Source organism: Polyodon spathula, chromosome 3 (genome assembly GCF_017654505.1).
Source record: "Polyodon spathula isolate WHYD16114869_AA chromosome 3, ASM1765450v1, whole genome shotgun sequence".
NCBI classification, from domain to species: domain Eukaryota; kingdom Metazoa; phylum Chordata; class Actinopteri; order Acipenseriformes; family Polyodontidae; genus Polyodon; species Polyodon spathula.
In genome coordinates this window covers 92,657,169-92,681,992 of record NC_054536.1, presented here as the reverse complement: position 1 = coordinate 92,681,992, position 24,824 = coordinate 92,657,169, and the positions used below count along the sequence as shown (strand labels likewise).

Sequence of the window (24,824 nt, the reverse complement as noted above, 5' to 3'; positions counted from 1 at the left end):
TTCCCTTGACAGACCCCACCCGGAAGGCTGCCCCAAATACGGTTCAGTGGACGGAGCCGTGCCAGAGCCTTTCTCGCTTTGAAGCGAAGGCTGTGTGCTGTGCAGTCCTGATTTCAGTAGGAGGTTCACCCTGCAGATGGATGCATCAGAGACAGCTCTCGGGGCAGTGGAGGATATGTAACACGGGAGATCTGTGCTGACTCTTTGGCGCATGAGTGGTACTGTAAGGGGCAGCGGCCTCATAGATCCATCTGTCAGTCATGGCAGTGACATGGAGAGGTGGGGAAGAGGGTGTGTTGGCTTTCCCTCTCTCTGAGTTGTTGAGAGGCGGGCCTTGGGGGATTGCTGACCCTATAAGATAACGCTCTGTTGTTCCCTCAGCCTGCCCCTCTAAGACGGAACGAGCCAGGTGGCAGAAGCTCTGCTGCCGGACTGAGCACAGCTGGAGAAGAACGAGTGTCACAACATATCAATTAAAAAGAAAAGGAAATTTTAGTAGCAGGGAAAACTTGGGGAGAACCCCGAACAGCATACGCAGGTTGAGGAAAAGGATGAGCATAGGACGGAGACCCGGGCCATGCAGATAGCGACGGTTGGGGTAATGCTGCCGAGTGCAGCACCTTTACTTTGTAGTTTAAATTACAGTGCTTTACTTTCCCTTTTTCTTTCGCCTTTTGTTTTCATTATTCTTTTGAGCACCTGTGAGTGCGCCAGCATTGAACTGTTTACCAAAATTGGTATTCCTGTCTACCTGTCTACCATCGCTGGTATTCAGACCACAGACAAAAGTGCCCTCTGCGGGCTAAAATAAATCATTGAAAAATAAAAAGAAATAAATAAAACTGGGCACCTGTGCGGTGTTTGCAGATACACTTTTCTGTCTCCCATGTCAGTGAATACCCACCCTGTGGCAGGCTGGCGAGTGGATAGAGGCCCAGAGACAGACTGCAGTTCAAAAAAATAACTATTTTATTATAAATAAACAAAAATAAAGTGCACACGGGCAAAATAACAAATACTCAAACACAAATAAAGCAAAAACAAAACTCACAAAAATAACAGTTTCCAGGCTGGGCAATGCCTTCACTGGATTCAAGTTTTCTACACAACCAAAAAAACCAACCTGCTTCCTCAGCTCCCTCTCCCCAAATGAGAAGCTGAGGCCTCCTTTTATATCAGGTGGCTGGGCGCTGATTGATCGTTAATCAACCTAATCAACTAATCAACCCCAGCCACCTGAACATAATAAACCCAGGCAGGCAGGGGAAGTTAACCCCATCCCTGCCAATTTAAAAAGGGCAGAGCTTTGCTCTGCCACACACCCCCTTCCACAGTTATGAAAATCAAACATCCAAGAATGTACATACGTTGCATATACTGTATTACTCTATCTTGTGTATTTCTAACAGAAAGGTGAATTTTTTTTTTATCTTTTTAAATATAATAGACCCCAATAAGTTTTACAATCAGAATATGTTTTACCATATAATTAGTGAATAATTGGGAAAAAATAACAAGAATCGTTTTCATCAACACTACTGGATACATATGACAGTAAAAATAAAGTGAAATCTCATTTAGTCCCACAGGGGACCAAAAATAATGCAAAAAAAAAATGTTGTACAAAACAATGGAGCTCTCTTGGTTACTGTCTGGCCTGTTTCTGACTGGCTTGCATCGTCTTACTACAGTAGCTGTCTTTCCAGTAATTCTTTAGCCAATAAAATGCAAATGCTTTGTTGAAAGACAAACATGTTGTAAAAAGGAGAAAAAGGATGAAAAATAATATTTTGTTACCAGGTGGACAGAAGGGCCAAAGCCCTATTTTTACTGTATGGGAGATCAATTCCATCTTGAATCTATCTGTGGTTGTATACAATATTGCAGGCAAAGAAGCCTTTAATCGAATTGTCTTGTAAACATTAAGTGTGGTTCGGGGGACCGGGGCTGGGGCTCCTCACTAGTTCGTCTAGCCAATCTATCAATTAGCCTCCCTATTAAAGTCCTGGGTTGAATATTCATTCTTTGTCCTGCTTTTTGCATTTTCCACCTTCCTCCTCCAAAACACAGTGTCACCTCCACAATGGTCTCCCTCTGGGGGACAAGAGATATTCACGTCCCAACCTTAGGCCTAGCCGAGCTGGCCTCAACCTCCGAGATTTGAGAGCCAAATCTATCTTTATAATCTTTCTATCATTCCAGGTTTCCCCCTGGGGCAGTATACAAGCTCCCAGCCTCGGAGGTCGATCGGTTCTGTCTCTCCTCTGAGAGGGTGGCTCTCCCTGAGCCAGAGGGAAACTCTGCACTCTTTCTCAAATCTCCATTTTCTATCACTATGATCCCCTTGGGGCCAGCATGCATGCTCTTCAGCCTTGGAGCCACAATTGGTTCAATCTGTCCTCTGAGAGGGTGGCTCTCCCTGAGCCAGGGGGGAAACCCTGTATTCTTTACTAACAAGCTTGCTTTCATCTATGCTAGTGTTCCTGGCCCCTCCTTTGCATGCTCATTTGCTTCTCTCTTTCAGAATTCCTGTCGCCCCGTAAGGCTCTGTCTCTGAGGTCTGGCTGTGCCAAGCTCCTGAAGCATAGGCATTCCTTGTTAGTTGGGGTGACGACGACTTCTAGTCTTCTCAAATGTATCCTCTATCCTTCTCTTCATTTTGTCCTTGGGAAGTAATGCTTGCTTCCCAGCCTTGGAGGCCAGTCGGTTCTGTCTCACCTCTGCGAGCCAAGGGGAAACCAATGTCATCTTCCAAAGCATGTCATCTTACTAAAGTCACAAGCACAAAACTGCCATTTGGCCTGAGAAATATAAATTAGCCTTGATTTTAAGAGAGGAATCCTGATTTTTAATGTAACATATTTGTAATGCTGTGCTACTGTATGGTTTCACAGTTTATTGAAAACTAAAGAAAATGGAATTGGTAAGCTAGTATGAAACAATCAAAGTTAATAAAATACATAGATTTAAAAAAAAAAAAAATCACATTTTCCAAAGATTTTGTTTAAATGTGTTTTATGTCAAAAAAAGATGGGGCTGGACCCCTATAGGCTATCTTTTCAGTTTTTCTATTGTTCAATTCTTATGATGTGAATTAAGTTGTTCTGGAGTTAAAAAGAAAATATCATGAAAGTGAAAAGGTAAACAGTGGTGGATCTGCTGACATTTTATTTGCTCCTCATAAATCAGAAACTGTATTTGAAAGCAAGTCATTTATAAGAAAGTTCAACTTTAATAAATATATAGCCTAAAACTGCATTATGTCTAGTTGCCAACGGGTATCAGCACTCAATTCAAGACTCAAAACTTTATCATCTTCAGAATGTGGGATATCCATTAAACCAAGGTTCAAAAGTTATCTGAAAAATGTGCTGGACAGTCTGTTATGTTTAGCCTTTGATTAAATATCACAAGCAAAATGCCTATCTGTTTGTCAAGCAAACACATACAATTAACCCCATAATTAACTGAATTATAACCAAATGAAAGGCATCTACAGTTTAGGATAAGCTATCTCCAAAATAATACTGCAGTTTATTGAATTGCTCTAATCTATTAAAAGATGCAGCATTATAAGACAAATGCATTACAAACACACACACATCCACACATCAATAGAATGCACAATGCTTGACTTCTAGAGTATGTTTTTAAAGACATTAAAAACATATACAAGATGATATATACATGCACTCTCTTTGCATTGTACATTTAGGGAAACTCTCCTAATTTTAAGCGTAATTATTAATTTTATAAGGTAAATTGACTATTTCATAAAAGCCTGTCATTAGAGCTATTTATTATCGTTTAAAAGGCTTCAGAGATTAGCAAGGAGTAAGAAAGCAAAGCAATAGGGAATACAATCTTCCTTTTGCGTTCGCTTTGTCTCTGGAGAAAGGAACAGCTTTCTCATTGATGTGGAAAAACTAAATTTGACAGATTATGAATATTTGACAGGTCAGCCACATAACTTCCTCACCAATGCTGCAGTGCATGTGTGTGCATACATGTGTTTGTATAGACTACCTATATAAGTGTGTCTGTGTGTATTCCTATAGTCTCACAGCAGCTGTCACTTCCTCGCAATGTACCATCTACAAGTCACTAATAGCAAAGTGAAAGGTTACCTGGGTATCCTCCAGATAAAATTGGATTCCACAGTCCTTGAGGGCAGAGGGGTGTTTCCTCAGATGGTGCAGAGCAAGGTGAATGGCGGGCATGACCTCTGCAGTGAGATTGGCACGGCCAGGAAAGGTGCTCACTGGCATGAGCCACATGACAGGGAAGGAGTAGAGGCATTCACAAAATATAGGCTCTCTCAGGAGGAAGAAGAAGGCAAACATCTTTGTAGCTTGTCTCCTGACGGCCATCTTATCGCCTCTGTCTCTCTCTCTGGTAAAGTGTCTCCCTTGGTTCTCGGTCTCTCTAGGGGCAGCGGTCCTTAAAGCCTCTTCTTAAGCTGGATCTCCTGTTGCTGCTGTCCCGGCCCACAAGGGGCCCTGTACCTCAGAGACTGCTGAGTATGATTAAGGGATCAAGAGCCGCCTAGGGCTGATTATTTATACCGGCTCAATACAATCCCAGCTCACAGGTCACCATTGCAATTTGTTTTTGTTCGGTTCTCTGGGAGAAAATAAATGCATATTAAATACTACCTTGAAATTCAGATTGAGGGGCTTGAGATAGGATCAGTCTATTTATGCTCAATTTAAATCTGGGGAAATGATACTGTTTTTCAATGAAATGCAATGCAAGAAAGCTCTGTTCTTGCATGCAAATTGATGAGAAGGGATTAGATTAGAGGCTCTCAACAAGGTAGCTGCGCCCCCCTGGGGGGGAGTGTCAAACTTTGTAGGGTGGGGTGGGGGCGCGTTGAACGTTCTAATAATACAGTAATTATAGCCATAATAAAACATTTCAAAATAAAGTATAAATGTGAAGTTTAGAAACTCAACAATTCTTTAGATTTTTTTGTTTACCTATGATAGTCAGGAAAATCATGCTTAATAATGCAGAAATCCAATGATAGGTGATTTTGTGTTTAAGATTCAGTTCCTGTACCCACCGCATTGCACTCTTGTTTAGTACATAACGAATCGATTCATGTTGCATGACAAAAGATTGTACAGGTGCATCATCATCGAAACACCAAAAAAAGTAAATATGAATAAAGTTACCGGAAACTGGATTTCTCTTTGTTGGCCCTGCAGATGAACCTCGTCCTCAGTGTGTCGTCTGTGCTGATGTACTGTCTAATGACAGACTGTTTATTAAAAACAAAAGTTCAGCCTGAGAAACAAGTGTTTTTAAAGTTTGTAGCGATTTCTGTGATAACTAGCATCAAGTTCATAAAAAATTTAAGATTGAGGTAATAGGATCACCCAATCTGGTTCATGAGTTCAAAAGGAATCATTTATTTTATTGCTCTTTACACTTGGTTTATAACGCTACAGCAACACTTACTGTCCATTTTATTAACATGTTTGTTACCAAGCTATATGGGCAGGATTCTCAAACACCAGTGTTACTGTATCGAACTTGTGGTGCAGTAACGAGAGCTTTAGCAGCAAGTGATTCTCAAACACCAGTGTTACTGTATCGAACTCGTGGTGCAGTAACGAGAGCTTCAGCAGCAAGTGATTCTCAAACACCAGTGTTATTGTATTGAACTCGTGGTGCAGTAACGAGAGCTTTAGCAGCAAGCGATTCTCAAACACCAGTGTTATTGTATTGAACTCGTGGTGCAGTAACGAGAGCTTCAGCAGCAAGTGATTCTCAAACACCAGTGTTATTGTATTGAACTCGTGGTGCAGTAACGAGAGCTTTAGCAGCAAGCGATTCTCAAACACCAGTGTTATTGTATTGAACTCGTGGTGTGTTATTGTATTGAACAGTAACGAGAGCTTTAGCAGCAAGTGATTCTCAAACACCAGTGTTATTGTATTGAACTCGTGGTGCAGTAACGAGAGCTTCAGCAGCAAGTGATTCTCAAACACCAGTGTTATTGTATTGAACTCGTGGTGCAGTAACGAGAGCTTTAGCAGCAAGCGATTCTCAAACACCAGTGTTATTGTATTGAACTCGTGGTGCAGTAACGAGAGCTTTAGCAGCAAGTGATTCTCAAACACCAGTGTTATTGTATTGAACTCGTGGTGCAGTAACGAGAGCTTTAGCAGCAAGCGATTCTCAAACACCAGTGTTATTGTATTGAACTCGTGGTGCAGTAACGAGAGCTTTAGCAGCAAGCGATTCTCAAACACCAGTGTTATTGTATTGAACTCGTGGTGCAGTAACGAGAGCTTTAGCAGCAAGCGATTCTCAAACACCAGTGTTATTGTATTGAACTCGTGGTGCAGTAACGAGAGCTTTAGCAGCAAGTGATTCTCAAACACCAGTGTTATTGTATTGAACTCGTGGTGCAGTAACGAGAGCTTTAGCAGCAAGCGATTCTCAAACACCAGTGTTATTGTATTGAACTCGTGGTGCAGTAACGAGAGCTTTAGCAGCAAGCGATTCTCAAACACCAGTGTTATTGTATTGAACTCGTGGTGCAGTAACGAGAGCTTTAGCAGCAAGCGATTCTCAAACACCAGTGTTATTGTATTGAACTCGTGGTGCAGTAACGAGAGCTTTAGCAGCAAGCGATTCTCAAACACCAGTGTTATTGTATTGAACTCGTGGTGCAGTAACGAGAGCTTTAGCAGCAAGCGATTCTCAAACACCAGTGTTATTGTATTGAACTCGTGGTGCAGTAACGAGAGCTTTAGCAGCAAGCGATTCTCAAACACCAGTGTTATTGTATTGAACTCGTGGTGCAGTAACGAGAGCTTTAGCAGCAAGCGATTCTCAAACACCAGTGTTATTGTATTGAACTCGTGGTGCAGTAACGAGAGCTTTAGCAGCAAGCGATTCTCAAACACCAGTGTTATTGTATTGAACTCGTGGTGCAGTAACGAGAGCTTTAGCAGCAAGCGATTCTCAAACACCAGTGTTATTGTATTGAACTCGTGGTGCAGTAACGAGAGCTTTAGCAGCAAGCGATTCTCAAACACCAGTGTTATTGTATTGAACTCGTGGTGCAGTAACGAGAGCTTTAGCAGCAAGCGATTCTCAAACACCAGTGTTATTGTATTGAACTCGTGGTGCAGTAACGAGAGCTTTAGCAGCAAGCGATTCTCAAACACCAGTGTTATTGTATTGAACTCGTGGTGCAGTAACGAGAGCTTTAGCAGCAAGCGATTCTCAAACACCAGTGTTATTGTATTGAACTCGTGGTGCAGTAACGAGAGCTTTAGCAGCAAGCGATTCTCAAACACCAGTGTTATTGTATTGAACTCGTGGTGCAGTAACGAGAGCTTTAGCAGCAAGTGATTCTCAAACACCAGTGTTATTGTATTGAACTCGTGGTGCAGTAACGAGAGCTTTAGCAGCAAGTGATTCTCAAACACCAGTGTTATTGTATTGAACTCGTGGTGCAGTAACGAGAGCTTTAGCAGCAAGTGATTCTCAAACACCAGTGTTATTGTATTGAACTCGTGGTGCAGTAACGAGAGCTTTAGCAGCAAGCGATTCTCAAACACCAGTGTTATTGTATTGAACTCGTGGTGCAGTAACGAGAGCTTTAGCAGCAAGCGATTCTCAAACACCAGTGTTATTGTATTGAACTCGTGGTGCAGTAACGAGAGCTTTAGCAGCAAGCGATTTCAAACAGTGTTACAATGAGCTTTAGCAGCAAGCGATTCTCAAACACCAGTGTTATTGTATTGAACTCGTGGTGCAGTAACGAGAGCTTTAGCAGCAAGTGATTCTCAAACACCAGTGTTATTGTATTGAACTCGTGGTGCAGTAACGAGAGCTTTAGCAGCAAGCGATTCTCAAACACCAGTGTTATTGTATTGAACTCGTGGTGCAGTAACGAGAGCTTTAGCAGCAAGCGATTCTCAAACACCAGTGTTATTGTATTGAACTCGTGGTGCAGTAACGAGAGCTTTAGCAGCAAGTGATTCTCAAACACCAGTGTTATTGTATTGAACTCGTGGTATAGTAACGAGAGCTTTAGCAGCAAGTGATTCTCAAACACCAGTGTTATTGTATTGAACTCGTGGTGCAGTAACGAGAGCTTTAGCAGCAAGTGATTCTCAAACACCAGTGTTATTGTATTGAACTCGTGGTGCAGTAACGAGAGCTTTAGCAGCAAGCGATTCTCAAACACCAGTGTTATTGTATTGAACTCGTGGTGCAGTAACGAGAGCTTTAGCAGCAAGTGATTCTCAAACACCAGTGTTATTGTATTGAACTCGTGGTGCAGTAACGAGAGCTTTAGCAGCAAGTGATTCTCAAACACCAGTGTTATTGTATTGAACTCGTGGTGCAGTAACGAGAGCTTTAGCAGCAAGCGATTCTCAAACACCAGTGTTATTGTATTGAACTCGTGGTGCAGTAACGAGAGCTTTAGCAGCAAGCGATTCTCAAACACCAGTGTTATTGTATTGAACTCGTGGTGCAGTAACGAGAGCTTTAGCAGCAAGCGATTCTCAAACACCAGTGTTATTGTATTGAACTCGTGGTGCAGTAACGAGAGCTTTAGCAGCAAGTGATTCTCAAACACCAGTGTTAGTATTGAACTCGTGGTGCAGTAACGAGAGCTTTAGCAGCAAGTGATTCTCAAACACCAGTGTTATTGTATTGAACTCGTGGTGCAGTAACGAGAGCTTTAGCAGCAAGCGATTCTCAAACACCAGTGTTATTGTATTGAACTCGTGGTGCAGTAACGAGAGCTTTAGCAGCAAGTGATTCTCAAACACCAGTGTTATTGTATTGAACTCGTGGTGCAGTAACGAGAGCTTTAGCAGCAAGCGATTCTCAAACACCAGTGTTATTGTATTGAACTCGTGGTGCAGTAACGAGAGCTTTAGCAGCAAGCGATTCTCAAACACCAGTGTTATTGTATTGAACTCGTGGTGCAGTAACGAGAGCTTTAGCAGCAAGCGATTCTCAAACACCAGTGTTATTGTATTGAACTCGTGGTGCAGTAACGAGAGCTTTAGCAGCAAGTGATTCTCAAACACCAGTGTTATTGTATTGAACTCGTGGTGCAGTAACGAGAGCTTTAGCAGCAAGCGATTCTCAAACACCAGTGTTATTGTATTGAACTCGTGGTGCAGTAACGAGAGCTTTAGCAGCAAGCGATTCTCAAACACCAGTGTTATTGTATTGAACTCGTGGTGCAGTAACGAGAGCTTTAGCAGCAAGCGATTCTCAAACACCAGTGTTATTGTATTGAACTCGTGGTGCAGTAACGAGAGCTTTAGCAGCAAGCGATTCTCAAACACCAGTGTTATTGTATTGAACTCGTGGTGCAGTAACGAGAGCTTTAGCAGCAAGCGATTCTCAAACACCAGTGTTATTGTATTGAACTCGTGGTGCAGTAACGAGAGCTTTAGCAGCAAGCGATTCTCAAACACCAGTGTTATTGTATTGAACTCGTGGTGCAGTAACGAGAGCTTTAGCAGCAAGCGATTCTCAAACACCAGTGTTATTGTATTGAACTCGTGGTGCAGTAACGAGAGCTTTAGCAGCAAGCGATTCTCAAACACCAGTGTTATTGTATTGAACTCGTGGTGCAGTAACGAGAGCTTTAGCAGCAAGCGATTCTCAAACACCAGTGTTATTGTATTGAACTCGTGGTGCAGTAACGAGAGCTTTAGCAGCAAGCGATTCTCAAACACCAGTGTTATTGTATTGAACTCGTGGTGCAGTAACGAGAGCTTTAGCAGCAAGCGATTCTCAAACACCAGTGTTATTGTATTGAACTCGTGGTGCAGTAACGAGAGCTTTAGCAGCAAGCGATTCTCAAACACCAGTGTTATTGTATTGAACTCGTGGTGCAGTAACGAGAGCTTTAGCAGCAAGTGATTCTCAAACACCAGTGTTATTGTATTGAACTCGTGGTGCAGTAACGAGAGCTTTAGCAGCAAGCGATTCTCAAACACCAGTGTTATTGTATTGAACTCGTGGTGCAGTAACGAGAGCTTTAGCAGCAAGTGATTCTCAAACACCAGTGTTATTGTATTGAACTCGTGGTGCAGTAACGAGAGCTTTAGCAGCAAGCGATTCTCAAACACCAGTGTTACTGTATTGAACTCGTGGTGCAGTAACGAGAGCTTTAGCAGCAAGTGATTCTCAAACACCAGTGTTATTGTATCGAACTCGTGGTGCAGTAACGACAGCTTTAGCAGCAAGCGATTCTCAAACACCAGTGTTATTGTATTGAACTCGTGGTGCAGTAACGAGAGCTTCAGCAGCAAGTGGTTCTCAAACACCAGTGTTACTGTATTGAACTTGTGGTGCAGTAACGAGAGCTTTAGCAGCAAGTGATTCTCAAACACCAGTGTTACTGTATCGAACTCGTGGTGCAGTAACGACAGCTTTAGCAGCAAGCGATTCTCAAACACCAGTGTTATTGTATTGAACTCGTGGTGCAGTAACGACAGCTTTAGCAGCAAGCGATTCTCAAACACCAGTGTTACTGTATCGAACTCGTGGTACAGTAACGAGAGCTTTAGCGGCAAGTGATTCTCAAACACCAGTGTTATTGTATTGAACTCGTGGTGCAGTAACGAGAGCTTTAGCAGCAAGCGATTCTCAAACACCAGTGTTATTGTATTGAACTCGTGGTGCAGTAACGAGTACTTCAGCAGCAAGTGATTCTCAAACAAAACGTGTTAATTAAATCAACCCGTTAATGGTTTGAAATTGAGTCGATGAGGTGGTTAATGAACGCATTTCTCTTTAAAAAGCTTAAATGTCGCAGGCCACCTACATCACTTCCTATCTTAACAACTAGATTAGGGGAACCTCTGTTCACTGTAAGGTTATTATAGCTTCTACAGTATTTAGTGATGTTAATAAAGGGGTCGATAATTACCGCAGGGGAAAACAGCGGTGAGATTTATACAAGCCGTGATTTGATTCACCAAATATTGAAATAAAAAAAAAACATACATAAACCCCAATAATGCTATTACTTTGAAAAAATAAGCCTTTTGCCACATCACTGCAAATAAACTACAATAGCAGGGATTTAAAAAAAAAAATGCCTGAAGTCTACTTTTTGTGTCTAAATTTTTTTTTAATATTGCAGTTTTACATATAATATAATGATATAACAGCAGTGGAAATCGTTTAAATGGGAATTGTGCAGCATGTGATTGAAACTTGACTATGTTAGTAATATAGTGTATGCCGGCTCTTTTGTACAGTGGCTTAAGTGCAAGCGGTCCCGGGTTCGCGCCAGCCCTCCACCTGTGTATGGATTGCCTCCCCTTGTGTGATGCGCCTGCCTGCGGTTAATGGGATAGCTGTATACCTTAGCTTAGGGTATTGTATGTTTGAGAACCACTGTCGGTAGCTATATTGAAAGCAAATTCTATTAGATTGAAAAAATCTGGAAATAGCATTATTAAAAAAATTGAACTTTTAGTTTTATAAATAATTTAAAAAACTGAAAAAACTTCTCAAAGCTGTTTGCCAGGAAGTGTGTGGGGGATGATGGAAAATCAATTGAAGAAGGTGCACGGTATGTGCAACACTGACACACTTCCACTACTTGTCCAACGTGTAAGAAAGCTCTCGATCTCAATAATAAATTATTTATTTTTTTAAGATCCCAGACTTTCATCCCTACCCAAAAGTCTCTTCTGTGATACTATGGCAGATTAAAATTTTATTCACGTAAAGTGTATTTTATCTTTTAAGAGGGGCAAACACCTACCAAAGGGTGCCTGTTACATTACAAAATAGAGGGGTATTTCAGCCCTTATTGTGTATTGTTTCATTTGGACCGTTTTGTAAAATGTGTTCATTTGTTCATGCGTTTTTTTTTTTTGTTTGTTTATACCAGTTTCTTTACAACATCACACCTTTTGTTAGGATACAAAACTCCCTCTAAACAGCAGTTACTGCATAGGGTAATATTTATTAATGCTTGTCATTATATCTAACAAACACTCAGTATTTTCATCTTCCTTGTTTCTGGTGAGTTGGTAATCGATATTTATTCACTGGCACTCAAATTGTCTAAATTGTAATGTTTAGTGTAGGAAAATAAAAACCAAACAAAACACAAGTCTACTCCAACTGTCTGCTTATATGAGTACCCACACTCTTGTGTTGAGTATTTCCCCCCTGGATAATTAAGCTACAGCAGATCCATGGGTAATGCTACCATTTGTTGCATATCACATTGTTAAATAGAAGGATCTACAACCATTGCACATTCATATTCATACTCCATAGCAAACTAGCTTCTCCAGTCTATGCTACATGACACTGCCACATTTTCGAATCTGTCCGCCTGAATTTAACAGGTATTATTATTATTTTAAGCATATACCACTCAGCTCCTGATAAAGACATGGACAAGCTGATAAACCTTAGAAGTAATTAAAATAATTACAAAACCCTTATGTGTGTTTTAATTTGCTAGCTTGAGGAATCCCAGAAAAACTGCATGATGCTATTTGGAATAAGAAATTACTGCCCTCTTCAGGTAAAACAGAAAATCAACAGCCCCCATGTAACACTTAAAAAAAAAAAAAAAAAAAAAAAGCCTTAGAATTTTGTAGACAAATTCCTATTCCATCTTTCCAAATAGCATGTATTACCTGCATAAGATGCCCTATCTCAAGCCAAAAGCAAAACTGACATTATTGTTGAATTTGAGAGCAGCGAAGACCTGTAGAAGTTCTGCATAGATACATAAATCAAAGGTTATAATTCCAACATATTTTTGTATTTCTATAGTAAACATGCTTGTAAGCAATTATTAATGTCTGTTTATCTGATTACTGCACGAATATATCCCCCCCCCCTTTCTTTTATTGCAAAGAGATTCAATATGTTGTCTTCTTTTGTAATAAAGTGCAGCCAGCGTCAACGAGAAGTTCCCAGTGAGTATTTGCCGTTTTTTTTTTTTTTTTTTTTTTTTTTTTTTTTTTTGTAAAATTGTATCATTTCATTACATTGATTAACCAAAGACCAGTGGAATCGTAACGCCAATGCTTGCATAACTGCACGGTGCGTGAGGGGCATTCTCTGAAGTATGCGCAATGGTCAAGGACTGCAAATCAATGTTTTCTTATACATTTTATTGATAGAGAAAGTCATAAACCATACTAACAGTCGTCAAATAAAATGAGAATGATCAAGGCTTTTTTTTTTTTTTTTTATTTCTACAGCACTCAAATCCTAAAACAAATCTACACCCTTGTCGTCTTATTTTAGTTATGCTTGTTGCAATAAATGTTTGTTTTTGTGTTGTGCACTATCAATCTATTGAATTAATAGAGTGTATTACATAATACTAGGATATGCAATACAAGGAGTACCGTGTATGTGTAAAATAACGACTGCACAGGTAATCTGGACCCATCTCGGAATTATAATGGACAGCACCTGCAACACTACGACTTCACAGTATAATAATGCACTGCCCTCCACCAGCTTATCGTGTTGACATAATGTTGACCACCAATAAACAGCAACTCCATAAAGACCAAAATACTGCCGGTTACCTCTGTGTCGTAAATTTCGGGGATCAACGAGAAAGAATACAGCTTGGACTCGTTAATGTGCTGAATAGCTAGCATGACAGCCGGGTGGATCCCCTGACCGATGTTGCTCATAGGCGCTGTCTCATTCATCGGCATCAGTACCATGATGGGCAACTGCTTGCCGTCACTCGTGTACCCGGCGTTGTGCCCGCTGTGGCCAGTCCTCTCCCTGGGTACCGAAGCAAATACAGGTCCATACCACAAGGCAAGCAGCAACATGCATCCCGATACCGCAAACATCTTCGATCTGCATTTCCTCTGGGGTGGAGCCATGCTATCTGAACGGGGCGATTGAACAGAGCCGCCCTTTCACTGCTCTGGCATTGCAGATAGGCTTTATTAACGTGGATCCAGGAGACCCAAATAACAATACGAGTATAACTGCAATACAATAAACACCTTCACCTAGAGATGCAGCAGTGCCTTTCTTTAAGGATATCACGTTAAGTAACAGTTTTCCTTCAATGGCGCTTCCCTCTTGCACCTTCTAGGGTAAGAAAATATCAGCGGTGATGTGATGATAAAACGCAGGGATTTCTTTAAGGGATGTAAACATACAAAGGATATTCCTCTCTCCTTTCTCTCGTCTCTGCTCCAAACAGCAATTGGTTCTAGTGTGCGAGTGTCACCAACCCTTTCATCTGTAAGATCCCAGCTCAATCAGGATAGCCCATCACAATCCAGGAAAACACTAACTTTCTAGCAGGTGCAGATATTGTCAAATCCAAGATCTTAGATATTCCAAATAGCAAGAATTAGGGTACGAATCCTGCATTCTTGGCAGCGCCCTGACTCTCTTTGATAAGGAAAATTGTACAATTATTAGAGCAAAAGCTGATACTAAATGTGGTAAAAACTGGCAAGCTTGCTAGCAGCAGCAGAGCCTATGACTTCCTTACAAGCCACAGATATGCTGCTGCGGCGACTGATTTAGCTGCTCTAGAGCAGGTTACACGTAAGTGTATTGGGAGCTTCTGCTGATGAGGAGAGAGAGAGAGAGAGAGAGAGAGAGAGAGAGAGAGAGAGAGAGAGAGAGAGAGAGAACCCCATGGGATGGATACCCGTTTCTATGCAATTACTATTATTATTTTACTGTAGGTACTGTAAACGACAAATAATGACTTAAAAAAACATGTTTACAGCTACATCAGTCATTGTATAAATACGTGTCTCATTCTTTGTATTAAATTGGTCACTTTTTTTTTTTTTTTGGGTCCAAAGCAATTTCTGACCGATCAGCTTAATGTATAAACACGCGAGCTAATTACCACTCAACACGGCGTCGTTCCTGTTCTGTAGACAGTGGCTCAAGGATGTTTCATTATTATTATTATTATTATTATTATTATTATTATTATTAGTAGTAGTAGTAGTAGTAGTATTTTTCTTCCAATTAATCCATGGACAATGCGTTCGCTCTTGTAATTTGTACTGTATATTTTTATTTAATGAATTAGTATTTCCAAAACAATTACTGTTATTATAATACAAGCACCGCTGGTTGTTTCGCTATTGATCTATTACGTTTATGAGAACAAGGTCATTTTTTGTTCGTTATGACTTGAATAATTTACATATATGTAGCATTCTTTATCTAAAGAAAAAAATACGTCCGACAGGTACCTATCACTAAACTGTATGTCTCAGGTTTTGATTTATTCATTAATATATTGTAGCACTGGATGAAATTGCTAGCACGCATTCTTGACGGAGCATGGTTCAATAGCCGACAGCCTCTTGCAGCAGCAGATTTACACAGCAAGTAGCACGGCTCACAGCACTCCATTCTCCACTCTGAATCCACACACACACTCACACACCTGATGCACCCCTTTTTATCCCCTCAGACCCAGACCCAGAAAACACAAAGTTACAAGTATGTGAGGCTTCGACCAATCAGCCCACACTGACCTTTAACTAACAACAATGTAATAGATTGTCACGTTCCTCACCCAATCAGAGTCCTGTACAGCTGCATGGGGTTCACATGAACAGCACCTGATGACCCTCCTGGAGGGACTGGGAATGGACACCCCTGGTATACACATTTACAATTTATTTATTTATTTATTTATAAGTCTGATGAACTGTCTGACAATCAGCCTACAAGGAGATGATATTGTTGTACTTTATATAATATAAAGTGATGCATGGCTGCATTCATTCGATCTTCAATCACATCAAATGTCTCCAGTCCCTTCACTGCTAAACACCCCCATATCCTGATTGAATCATGATCACCTTTAACTGTAGGTATGATGCTTTCTTCATTGAAGGCTTTCCTTTTTTTTTTTTTTTTTTTTTTTTTTTTTTACTCCAAACATACTGTGGTCCATTTTTGGGGAAAATTTTTATTCTAGACTATATCAGACCAAAGCATTTTGTTGAAGAATGCTCCAGATTCCTGTTCATATTTCTTGGCTTGTTTACACGGTTTGTTTAAGAATTTTATTTAAAAAGTGGTTTGCAGTGAGGTTTACATGTATTCTGTGTTCAGTTCTTTCATGCATTATTATGCCTGATGCTTTCAAATCTTTCTTTAAGTCCCCAGCTTTAAATTTTGGATTTTGTTTAGCTGCTCTGAGAATTCTCCTACCTGCTGTACCTGTAATTTTCTTTGAATGGCCACTTCTTTCAAGCATTTCACTGAAATTTGTTCTGCGGTACTTGATTATTGCTCTGATTGTGGATTTTTTGTATTCCATGTGGCTTTGATATTGTTCGTAGTTCTGTAGTTTCCTTTGTTGTAGTTTGCTACAAGTGCTTTTCTCACATATGAATTCAACTCCTTTTTCTTGACCATGATGTGTTGCCAAAAAGTTCTTCAACAGATGTAGGAAATAATATTCTTTTCAGGCTATTGATTTTATAATACAGCTTAATTACTGTGTAATGGTTTTCAATCAATTAATATATATATATATATACATTTGTAATTAGTTCTATTTTTACAGACTTTTAATATTTGAAATTGTTGAAATGCTTTTTTGTTTTTTATGAAGACTGTGTGTTAAACCACCAGAAATTGTATATTTTTTCATATTAATTAGTGGCAGATGTTCACTAAATATTAAATCATACTGTGTTTTGTATTTTCTCTTATTAGGACTGAAGTCAATGTATTTTGTATCTTGCTCTTAATTGTACTGTAATTATTGATATAATTTTTTTTTTTATACAACTGTAAGTCGCCCTGGGTAAGGCGTCTGCTAAGAAATAAATAAATAATAATAATAATAATAATAATAATAATAATAATAATAATAATAATAATAATAATAATAATAATAATAAATGCTTGTATTTAACATACAGTGAGAATGATGTGGTCTGCTGAGCTGAGCAGGGCAAGTGATGCTTTAGATCAGCCAGCAACAGTGTTACCAGAAATATGTGGCTTCAAGTTTCCCAATTGTCTCTTTTAATTTTAAGAAACTGCCTTTAAGGTTTTTTTTAAAATGTATTTTTAATTTTGAGCTTTGGCCAAAGGACCATAAGGGGTCTTGTGTGTTATTTGTCCACCTCCACTGATATAATTAACTGGGGTATTGAACACAAGCGTGTGGGGTGTTCTGTTTCTAGAAGAATATATAAGGGGGAGGGGGGGGGGGGGGGTTTATAAAATGTTTTTAAAAACTCGACAAAACACAATATCTCAGTAATTGCTTTAAAATCTTCCCAATTAATTTACAGGATTTACAATTTGGAAGGGAGTATTAGGCTACCTCCCATCCATTCTTCATTTTCCAGTGTTTTTTCCCCTCACAGAACAATCGGCACACGTTTCACTTGCAAATGCATTGGAACAGCTTTCCCAGCCCCCTCTGATTTCATCAATCAATGCGGTCCTCCTGCTGCCTGACACTGCACACTACTCCCTGGTGAAGCTCACTGTGTTGTGAATACATACTGTATGATTACAAGGTGAATCAATGTAGAAAAATAATAAGAAATGTATATCATAGCTGTGTGTTACACCAACATGATTACCTACTGTAATTCCCTAAGAAGCCACACCATAAAACACTTTGGGGCTGTTTTCTGGAGTTAAGGAGTTCAAAGACATGATAGGTACATTTAAAGTATCTTACTAGACAGTCTCTATAATAAATGAACCAGGGCGAAAATTAAGATAGAGATAAATAATTTGAAAAACAATATGTATATAATAATAATAATAATAATAATAATAATAATAATAATAATAATAATATATTCAAAAGCAAACATTGAAAGCTCTTAACGTTGTGGTTCATGTTGTACGCAGATTGGTTTTGTTTTTTGGCAGCGGGACGTTGAGGTGTTGGCTTTGATTAGGAGCTTTGAAGCTTACCTGTGCTATCTTGTGGGTCTCTTTTTATGATTAGAGAGTCCTAGCTAGGCTTTGCTGTCAGCTGCAGCACTATGGGTGAAATTCTAATTCACGTTCTGGAGTTATGATTTATTGTTCTGTTCCCTCATTAGTGGACGTTGGGCTTCAGTTGGTTTAACAGTGCTGCACCCTGACTCAACTCCCAGTGTTACAGAATCTACATTGGCTTCCTGTTGATAAAAATATTTGATTTCAATATTTTACTGATCACTTAAAAAGACTTCAAAGCACTCTGGTTCAGACGTATCCTGAAGTTACTTGACTTGGCCTGTTAATCTACCCAGAGTATTGACTTGAGTCCCAGGGGGGCTAAGCTTTCAGTGGCAAATAGGCCGGGCTTTGGATTTCTCTAATACAATGTCTGTGTCTCTGTGGCAGGGCTGAGGCTCTATATAGTTTAATTTGTGTATTTTGTTACATTTTTCCTTTGTTGTGTTTATTTGTTTTCATGTAAATAGTTATTACAGAGCCAGGTGCTCCACCTGAGACACACTGCCAACTGAGTTTGTTTACAGGGAATTGCAACCAAGGTTTGACCGGCTGGTGAGCGTATATCCCGGAAGACAGTCTCGCAATAAAAGAGGTCAGCTGACATACCTGGAGGCTGGAGGCTACCAGGACGGTCCATACTACCCCAGACAACAAACCTGTCGTCTATGCAGGAAACCAAACTGGAACTGGGATCGAGGGCTTGAATTCGTAGCAGAGTAGAGATTAGTTTAGGGATTTTAATCCCACTTAGTATAGGAGTGTGTGTCAGCGGGACCTCCTAGAATTGAGGAACAGCCCTAGCCATCTTAACAGCACCTTTTATTTTGTAGTTGTGTTTTTTCCTGTGTTTTTGTTTTGTCTTTTTGTACACCTGTTGTATATCTCCGGTGTAATACAATATTGCTGGTAGTGATGCATGGTTTGATGAGTATTCTGATCCTGATCTCCTTGGATATAAAGAAGTTTGCTGTTTTTGAATTATCTCACATATACACATAAATGTACATATGCATATACACAGACAGATATATTTTACTCGCACTGAAACGTTTTTATGGTATTCAGCTACTCTGTAAATTTTTTAAAAATGTTCACTATTGCATGAAAAACCTTAGAACATTAGAACATAAGAAAGTTTGCAAACGAGAGGAGGCTATTCGGCCCATCTTGCTCGTTTAGTTGTTAGTAGCTTATTGATCCCAGAATCTCATCAAGCAGCTTCTTGAAGGATCCCAGGGTGTCAGCTTCAACAACATTACTGGGGAGTTGATTCCAGACCCTCACAATTCTCTATGTAAAAAAGTTCCTCCTATTTTCTGTTCTGAATGCCCCTTTGTCTAATCTCCATTTGTGACCCCTGGTTTCTTTTTTCAGGCTGAAAAAATCCCTTGGGTCGACACTGTCAATACCTTTTAGAATTTTGAATGCTTGAATTAGGTCGCCACGTAGTCTTCTTTGTTCAAGACTGAACAGATTCAATTCTTTTAGCCTGTCTGCATATGACATGCCTTTTAAGCCCGGAATAATTCTGGTCGCTCTTCTTTGCACTCTTTCTAGAGCAGCAATATCTTTTTTATAGCGAGGTGACCAGAACTGCCACAATATTCAAGATGAGGTCTTACTAGTGCATTGTACAGTTTTAACATTACTTCCCTTGATTTAAATTCAACACTTTTCACAATGTATCCAAGCATCTTGTTAGCCTTTTTTATAGCTTCCCCACGTTGTCTAGATGAAGACATTTCTGAGCCAACAAACACTCCTAGGTCTTTTTCATAGATTCCTTCTCCAATTTCAGTATTTACCATATGATATTTATAATGTACATTTTTATTTCCTGCGTGCAGTACCTTCCACTTTTCTCTATTAAATGTCATTTGCCATGTGTCTGCCCAGTTCTGAATCTTGTCCAGATCATTTTGAATGACCTTTGCTGCTGCAACAGTGTTTGCCACTCCTCCTACTTAGATTATTGTCATTAGTAAATAAATGAGTTGGAAATGGTGCTCCTATTCTCCTCAGCACAAGACCTCTGTCACTACTATTTACTTTTTTTCACAAGAATCTAAGCATCTGTATTCTTAGTAACAGACAGCAGCCCCATTTTATTTTCAGACGATAATGAAGAAAAGGCCTCTAAAATAAATGACTGATAGATCATTGAGAGAAGTGCTGTTCCAGAGACAATAATTTAATTAGCCTGAGGAAAAAAAAAGAATAAAATATCCTATTTAGAGGTTTATTGAATTAGGGTAGACAACAAATTGTCAGTAATCTACTCTCACTCACACACTCACGCAGACTTAGTTTAGCACCTACAGTATATATGGGCAGGCTGATTATGGAAGATAAGTGTCCTGTTGTTTGCTCCTGCTGCTGCAGAGTGCAATCAATGTTTGCTGGTTATTAGGTTGGATACAACATGATTTAATGTTAGTCATTTTAAAACATGTGCACACTTGATGATGTCCTTTATTAGCAGACTGGAGGATTAAGATAATAAAAAATATATCTAGCTGGGTGTGCAAAAATCATAATGTTTAATGTAGTCTATATATATATATATGTGTGTGTCCGTATGTGTGTATGTGTATGTTAAGTATGGTTTAATACAGTAGTACACCAATATATATGTGTCTGTATGTCAGTATGTGTGTGAGTGGATGTGTTGGTGTGTGTGTGTGTGTGTGTGTGTGTGTCAGTATGTGTGTGAGTGGGTGTGACGGTGTGTGTGTGAGTGTGTGTGTGGGTGTGTGAAGTATGGTTTAATGTAATATTACATCAAACAGGTGTTTGTTTATGTATTATTAAATCAAACAGATGCTAAATATCCTGCTCAATCACACCATGACTGAAAGATGAATGGTGAACTTAAACCAATCACAGTCTTCAGCGCCTGGTGAACTCACTTGGGCATGTATCCAGTCATTTTTTATGCATTACTAGATTGATCTCATCTCCTTGTACATATATACACTTGCGTGTGGGTGGCCTAGAATGGGCTCGGGCATTTTTTATCAGTGACAAAACACTGTGCAGTGCATCAAAGGGTCTGTCATAAATGCTTCAGAGGTATGCAGGTTGAAATGCCAAGTCACCCCTGGGATGAAAAGCACAAAACCTTCATTCCCGGAGATAGGAAATTAACAGATTCCTCGGTTTACTGTTTGAGGTCTCAATATGACATCAATTGGAGATTTCTTCTGAGGCTTAAAATGTTTGCTGATTCAAATTATTATTTGTTTTTTTCTTAACATTTATTTTGGTGGTTAAATGTACACCTTCTGTGGCATGCCCTCCTTCAGGTTGACACAGGGGTGATGTTTTTCATCTGTGCGGAACCTGTCAGAATTAAGGGAGCCGTGTTTACTAACGCTGTCAGTTTTTGTATAAATCTCATGACTGGCTACCTGTCTTTCACGAGTGATGCTGCCAGTTCTGTGGTTTATGAAAGGGCTGTATTGGCTAACGGTGTCCTTCAAAATAACATTTTATGTAACAATAAAGGTTTCCAGTTTCAATTAAAAAAAAACAAAAAAAACATTGGTATCGATTAGTTATTCATCCTTCAACTCCTCTTAACCTTTTGAGGTCAGCTTGCCATTTTACTGTTCGAGAGGATATCCTGCATTCTCCACATAAATATGGTAACAAAACATTGCCTCCTCACTCGAGATTCAGCTTTTAAATTGCCAGAGCAGGCATGAACTTGCATTATCTATAGCTATTATGTTGCACTGTAAAATGAGCGCAGGATTTGCTATCCCTCGTGTCACTGAACACCATATCCAGCTCTGTGTGATCATTATAAGAGGCTTATGCAGCTGGCAGCAACCATCCCAAGGATTTATATTTACCCAGTCAAATTCCCACAACCCCTGACACAAGACACTTTCCATTGCATGTTTCTTTCTGTAGCTAAAGCCACAAAAGTTCAACTACAGAAAATCCATTCATTTGGAGTAATGTGGCAAGTGTCTAGTGGCTTGGGGGAACAATACCATTCTACTGTTCAACAGAGATGCAAACATTATTGTTTTTTATTATTATTATTATGACTAAAAGTTAAACACAGCCTCAGCTTCAGCTTGTGATTAAAACAGGATGTCTTCAAATCTCAGACACACATTGGTCTAATTATTGCCAGATACCAAGGAGAACATACTAGAACTGTAGTAACAGAATTGCTTGTGAAGATGATTTCTTTTCGTGACTAAAAATTGAAAGTTGCCAGGATGTAAACACTGAATTTTTTTTCAGAAACCCTAAAATGACAGAATCTTAAATAGACATAACAACACGCGTACGTCAAACCAGGACCTACTTTCTATAATACACAGTAGAGCTGCTGAACAGGGAAAGACATCACACTGTATTCAAGTTGAAAGGGCGTGACAGAGTCTTTAGCAAGCTGACACATTTACTGAAGTTCTGTACTTTTATCTGTAAGCACCTCCAGGAAAAAGACAGACTGTGTTTGCAGTGAAGAGCATTGCTTTATCCTTTAAGATTTTTTGTTTGCTTGCAAATTCATTTATGTTTAGTACCAGCAGAAATGCAACTGTTGCTAATCAAACATGTACATAATAATATGTTCCTGAATTATTATCCCATCTGGAAAATCTATTAAATGAGCTGGTTGGACACATTATAGGCATCCTGCCTGGCCTCATTTCTAGAACATCACTACAGTTATTGTAAGTGTTGCTGTGGTGAAGTCATATGAAGTTGGATACAAAACGTGCAGAATGTCGTTGGACTCAATTTGGATAATTGATTGCCAATTCAAGTCTGACCACAACTATTAAAGAGGAGCCAGCCCCTTTGTTTAGGGCAGGGGAGTCCAAAAAATGACCCTTTCACTACTGGCCACTACAACCCTAGTCTAATTGATTCAATTAAACACCCTCCAAACCCTAAAATTTTTTCATTATAACTGTTAAACCTCTAGGTCTGTAGTGAGATGGCTTTCTGCATGACATATTAATTATGTTATTAATTATAAGTTTTACATTTTGTAGATGTGTGTGTGTGTGTGTGTGTGTGTGTGTGTGTGTGTGTGTGTGTGTATGTGTGTGTGTCTTTTATAATCATTATGTTTAAATTGTGTGTGAATGTGTTTTTATAGTAGTTTTAATGTGCTTACTAATTCAGTTGCTTTAATATGCTTTTATATTAAGTTTCTATACAGTATTGTGCAAGTTTCGAGTTCTTTTATTTTCCATTGGTAAAACCAGCTACGTGCAGTTTAGCATCGCCTACAGTCACAGATAGCTGTCTGAGCTAAATGCCAAAAGGCAGGAGATTAGCAGAGTAGTGTGAGATTGGGGAGGGGAACTGAAAGATAAGATGGATGCGCCCTGCTAGGTACAACGTGGTATGCAACCCCCCCCCCCCCCTTTTTTCCCCCACAGAGGGAGTGTGCAATGATAGAGTGGAAACCCAACATTGTAAAGTTTTGTGACTCCATGGATACCAGTGCTTTCTCAGCTGAGCTGTACTGAGGCCTTGTCCAAAGCCAGTTTAAATCCTGTGCTTATATGATTGGATTGGAGGTATACCTTTCTTCTATATAAAGTGTTTTTGAATCAAAAACCATTTGTCAGTTTTATTTTTTTTCACTACAGGACCATGACTGGACACCCCTGGTGCACTGTGATAGCAAAGTGTAGGTTCTGTTTTGTTAAGTGCTTAACTACACTCTCTGTTCTCCTGTCTATGCTATTCCTGCCACTCGCCAGCCTTAACTGTCCAGCTCTCCTTCCACAGGACTAATCTCTGCAATGGCTCCACTTCCACAGGCTTGCCACAGAACTGATATGTGCAGTGCCTCTTCCACAGGAAAAATCTTTTGTAGCAAAAGTTTTGCATTTGTGGATGAGGGAAAAAAAGTGACAAGAAATAGATGTCTACAATTATTTATTTCAGCAATTTTTTTGCAAAAATTAAAAAATGTTAATTCAAATTATTCATACCCTGACAAGGAAAATAATTAATAGCTAGTTGAGACAACTGTATCAATAATAACCTCTTTTAAACAATTAGGATATTTGTCAATGAGCTTTTGGCATGATTCTTTAGTGATTTATGATCATTCTTCAATGCAAAATTGTTCTAGTTCATTCAAATTCCGAGGACTTCTCTTGTGCACAGCTTTCTTCAAGTCATACCAAAGATTCTCAATCAGATTTAGATCAGGACTTTGACCAGGGCATTCCAGAACCTTGATTTTATTCTTCTTTAACCATTCTGAAGTAGATTTTGATGTGTGCTTTGGATCGTTGTCGTGTTGGAACATCCAGTTGCCAGTTTTTAGTGGAGGGTTTCAAATAATTGGCCAGCATCTTTTGGTATGCTTTGGAATCCATTTTACAATGTGTTGGAATTAAATTCCCTGTGCAATTAGAGGAAAAACAGCCCTATAGAAGGATATTACCACCTCCATGCATGAAAGTGGGTATGGTATTATATTCTTTTTACGCCTCATAAGACTTTCTCCAAACATTACGACTTTCAGCATGACCAAATACCTCAATTTTTGTTTCATCACTCCACAAAATCTTTGACCAGAACTCATATAATTTTGCAAACTTTAAGTGATTGTCCTCATGACGTTTTCCTAAGAGTGGCTTTTTCCTTGGTCTGCGACCATTGAGACCTTCACCATGCAATACTCGACCTGCGGTTGAAATGGAAACCCCAGTGCCACTTGCAGCCAGTTCACTTTGAATATCTTTGGCAGTTTATCTCAGATTGTTATTAACCTTCCTCACAATTCTTCTACTTGTTCTTGGTGAAAGAACCTTCTTTCTTCCAGGCTGAGGGTGCATGTGACAGTGCCATGACTT

The 24,824-nt window shown here is 39.5% G+C and overlaps 1 protein-coding gene across 1 annotated transcript in view; it reads right to left on the bottom strand.

Annotated features, from left to right (window-relative positions):
• LOC121313661 (gamma-aminobutyric acid type B receptor subunit 2-like) overlaps positions 1-14,524 on the bottom strand; it is a 319,270-nt gene extending 304,746 nt beyond the window's left edge. The window contains exon 1 of the mRNA XM_041246430.1: positions 13,575-14,524. Within this exon, the coding sequence (XP_041102364.1) occupies positions 13,575-13,886 (312 nt within the window). The 5' untranslated portion in view covers positions 13,887-14,524. The remainder of the gene's footprint in view (positions 1-13,574) is intronic.
• Positions 14,525-24,824: the final 10,300 nt, after the last annotated feature.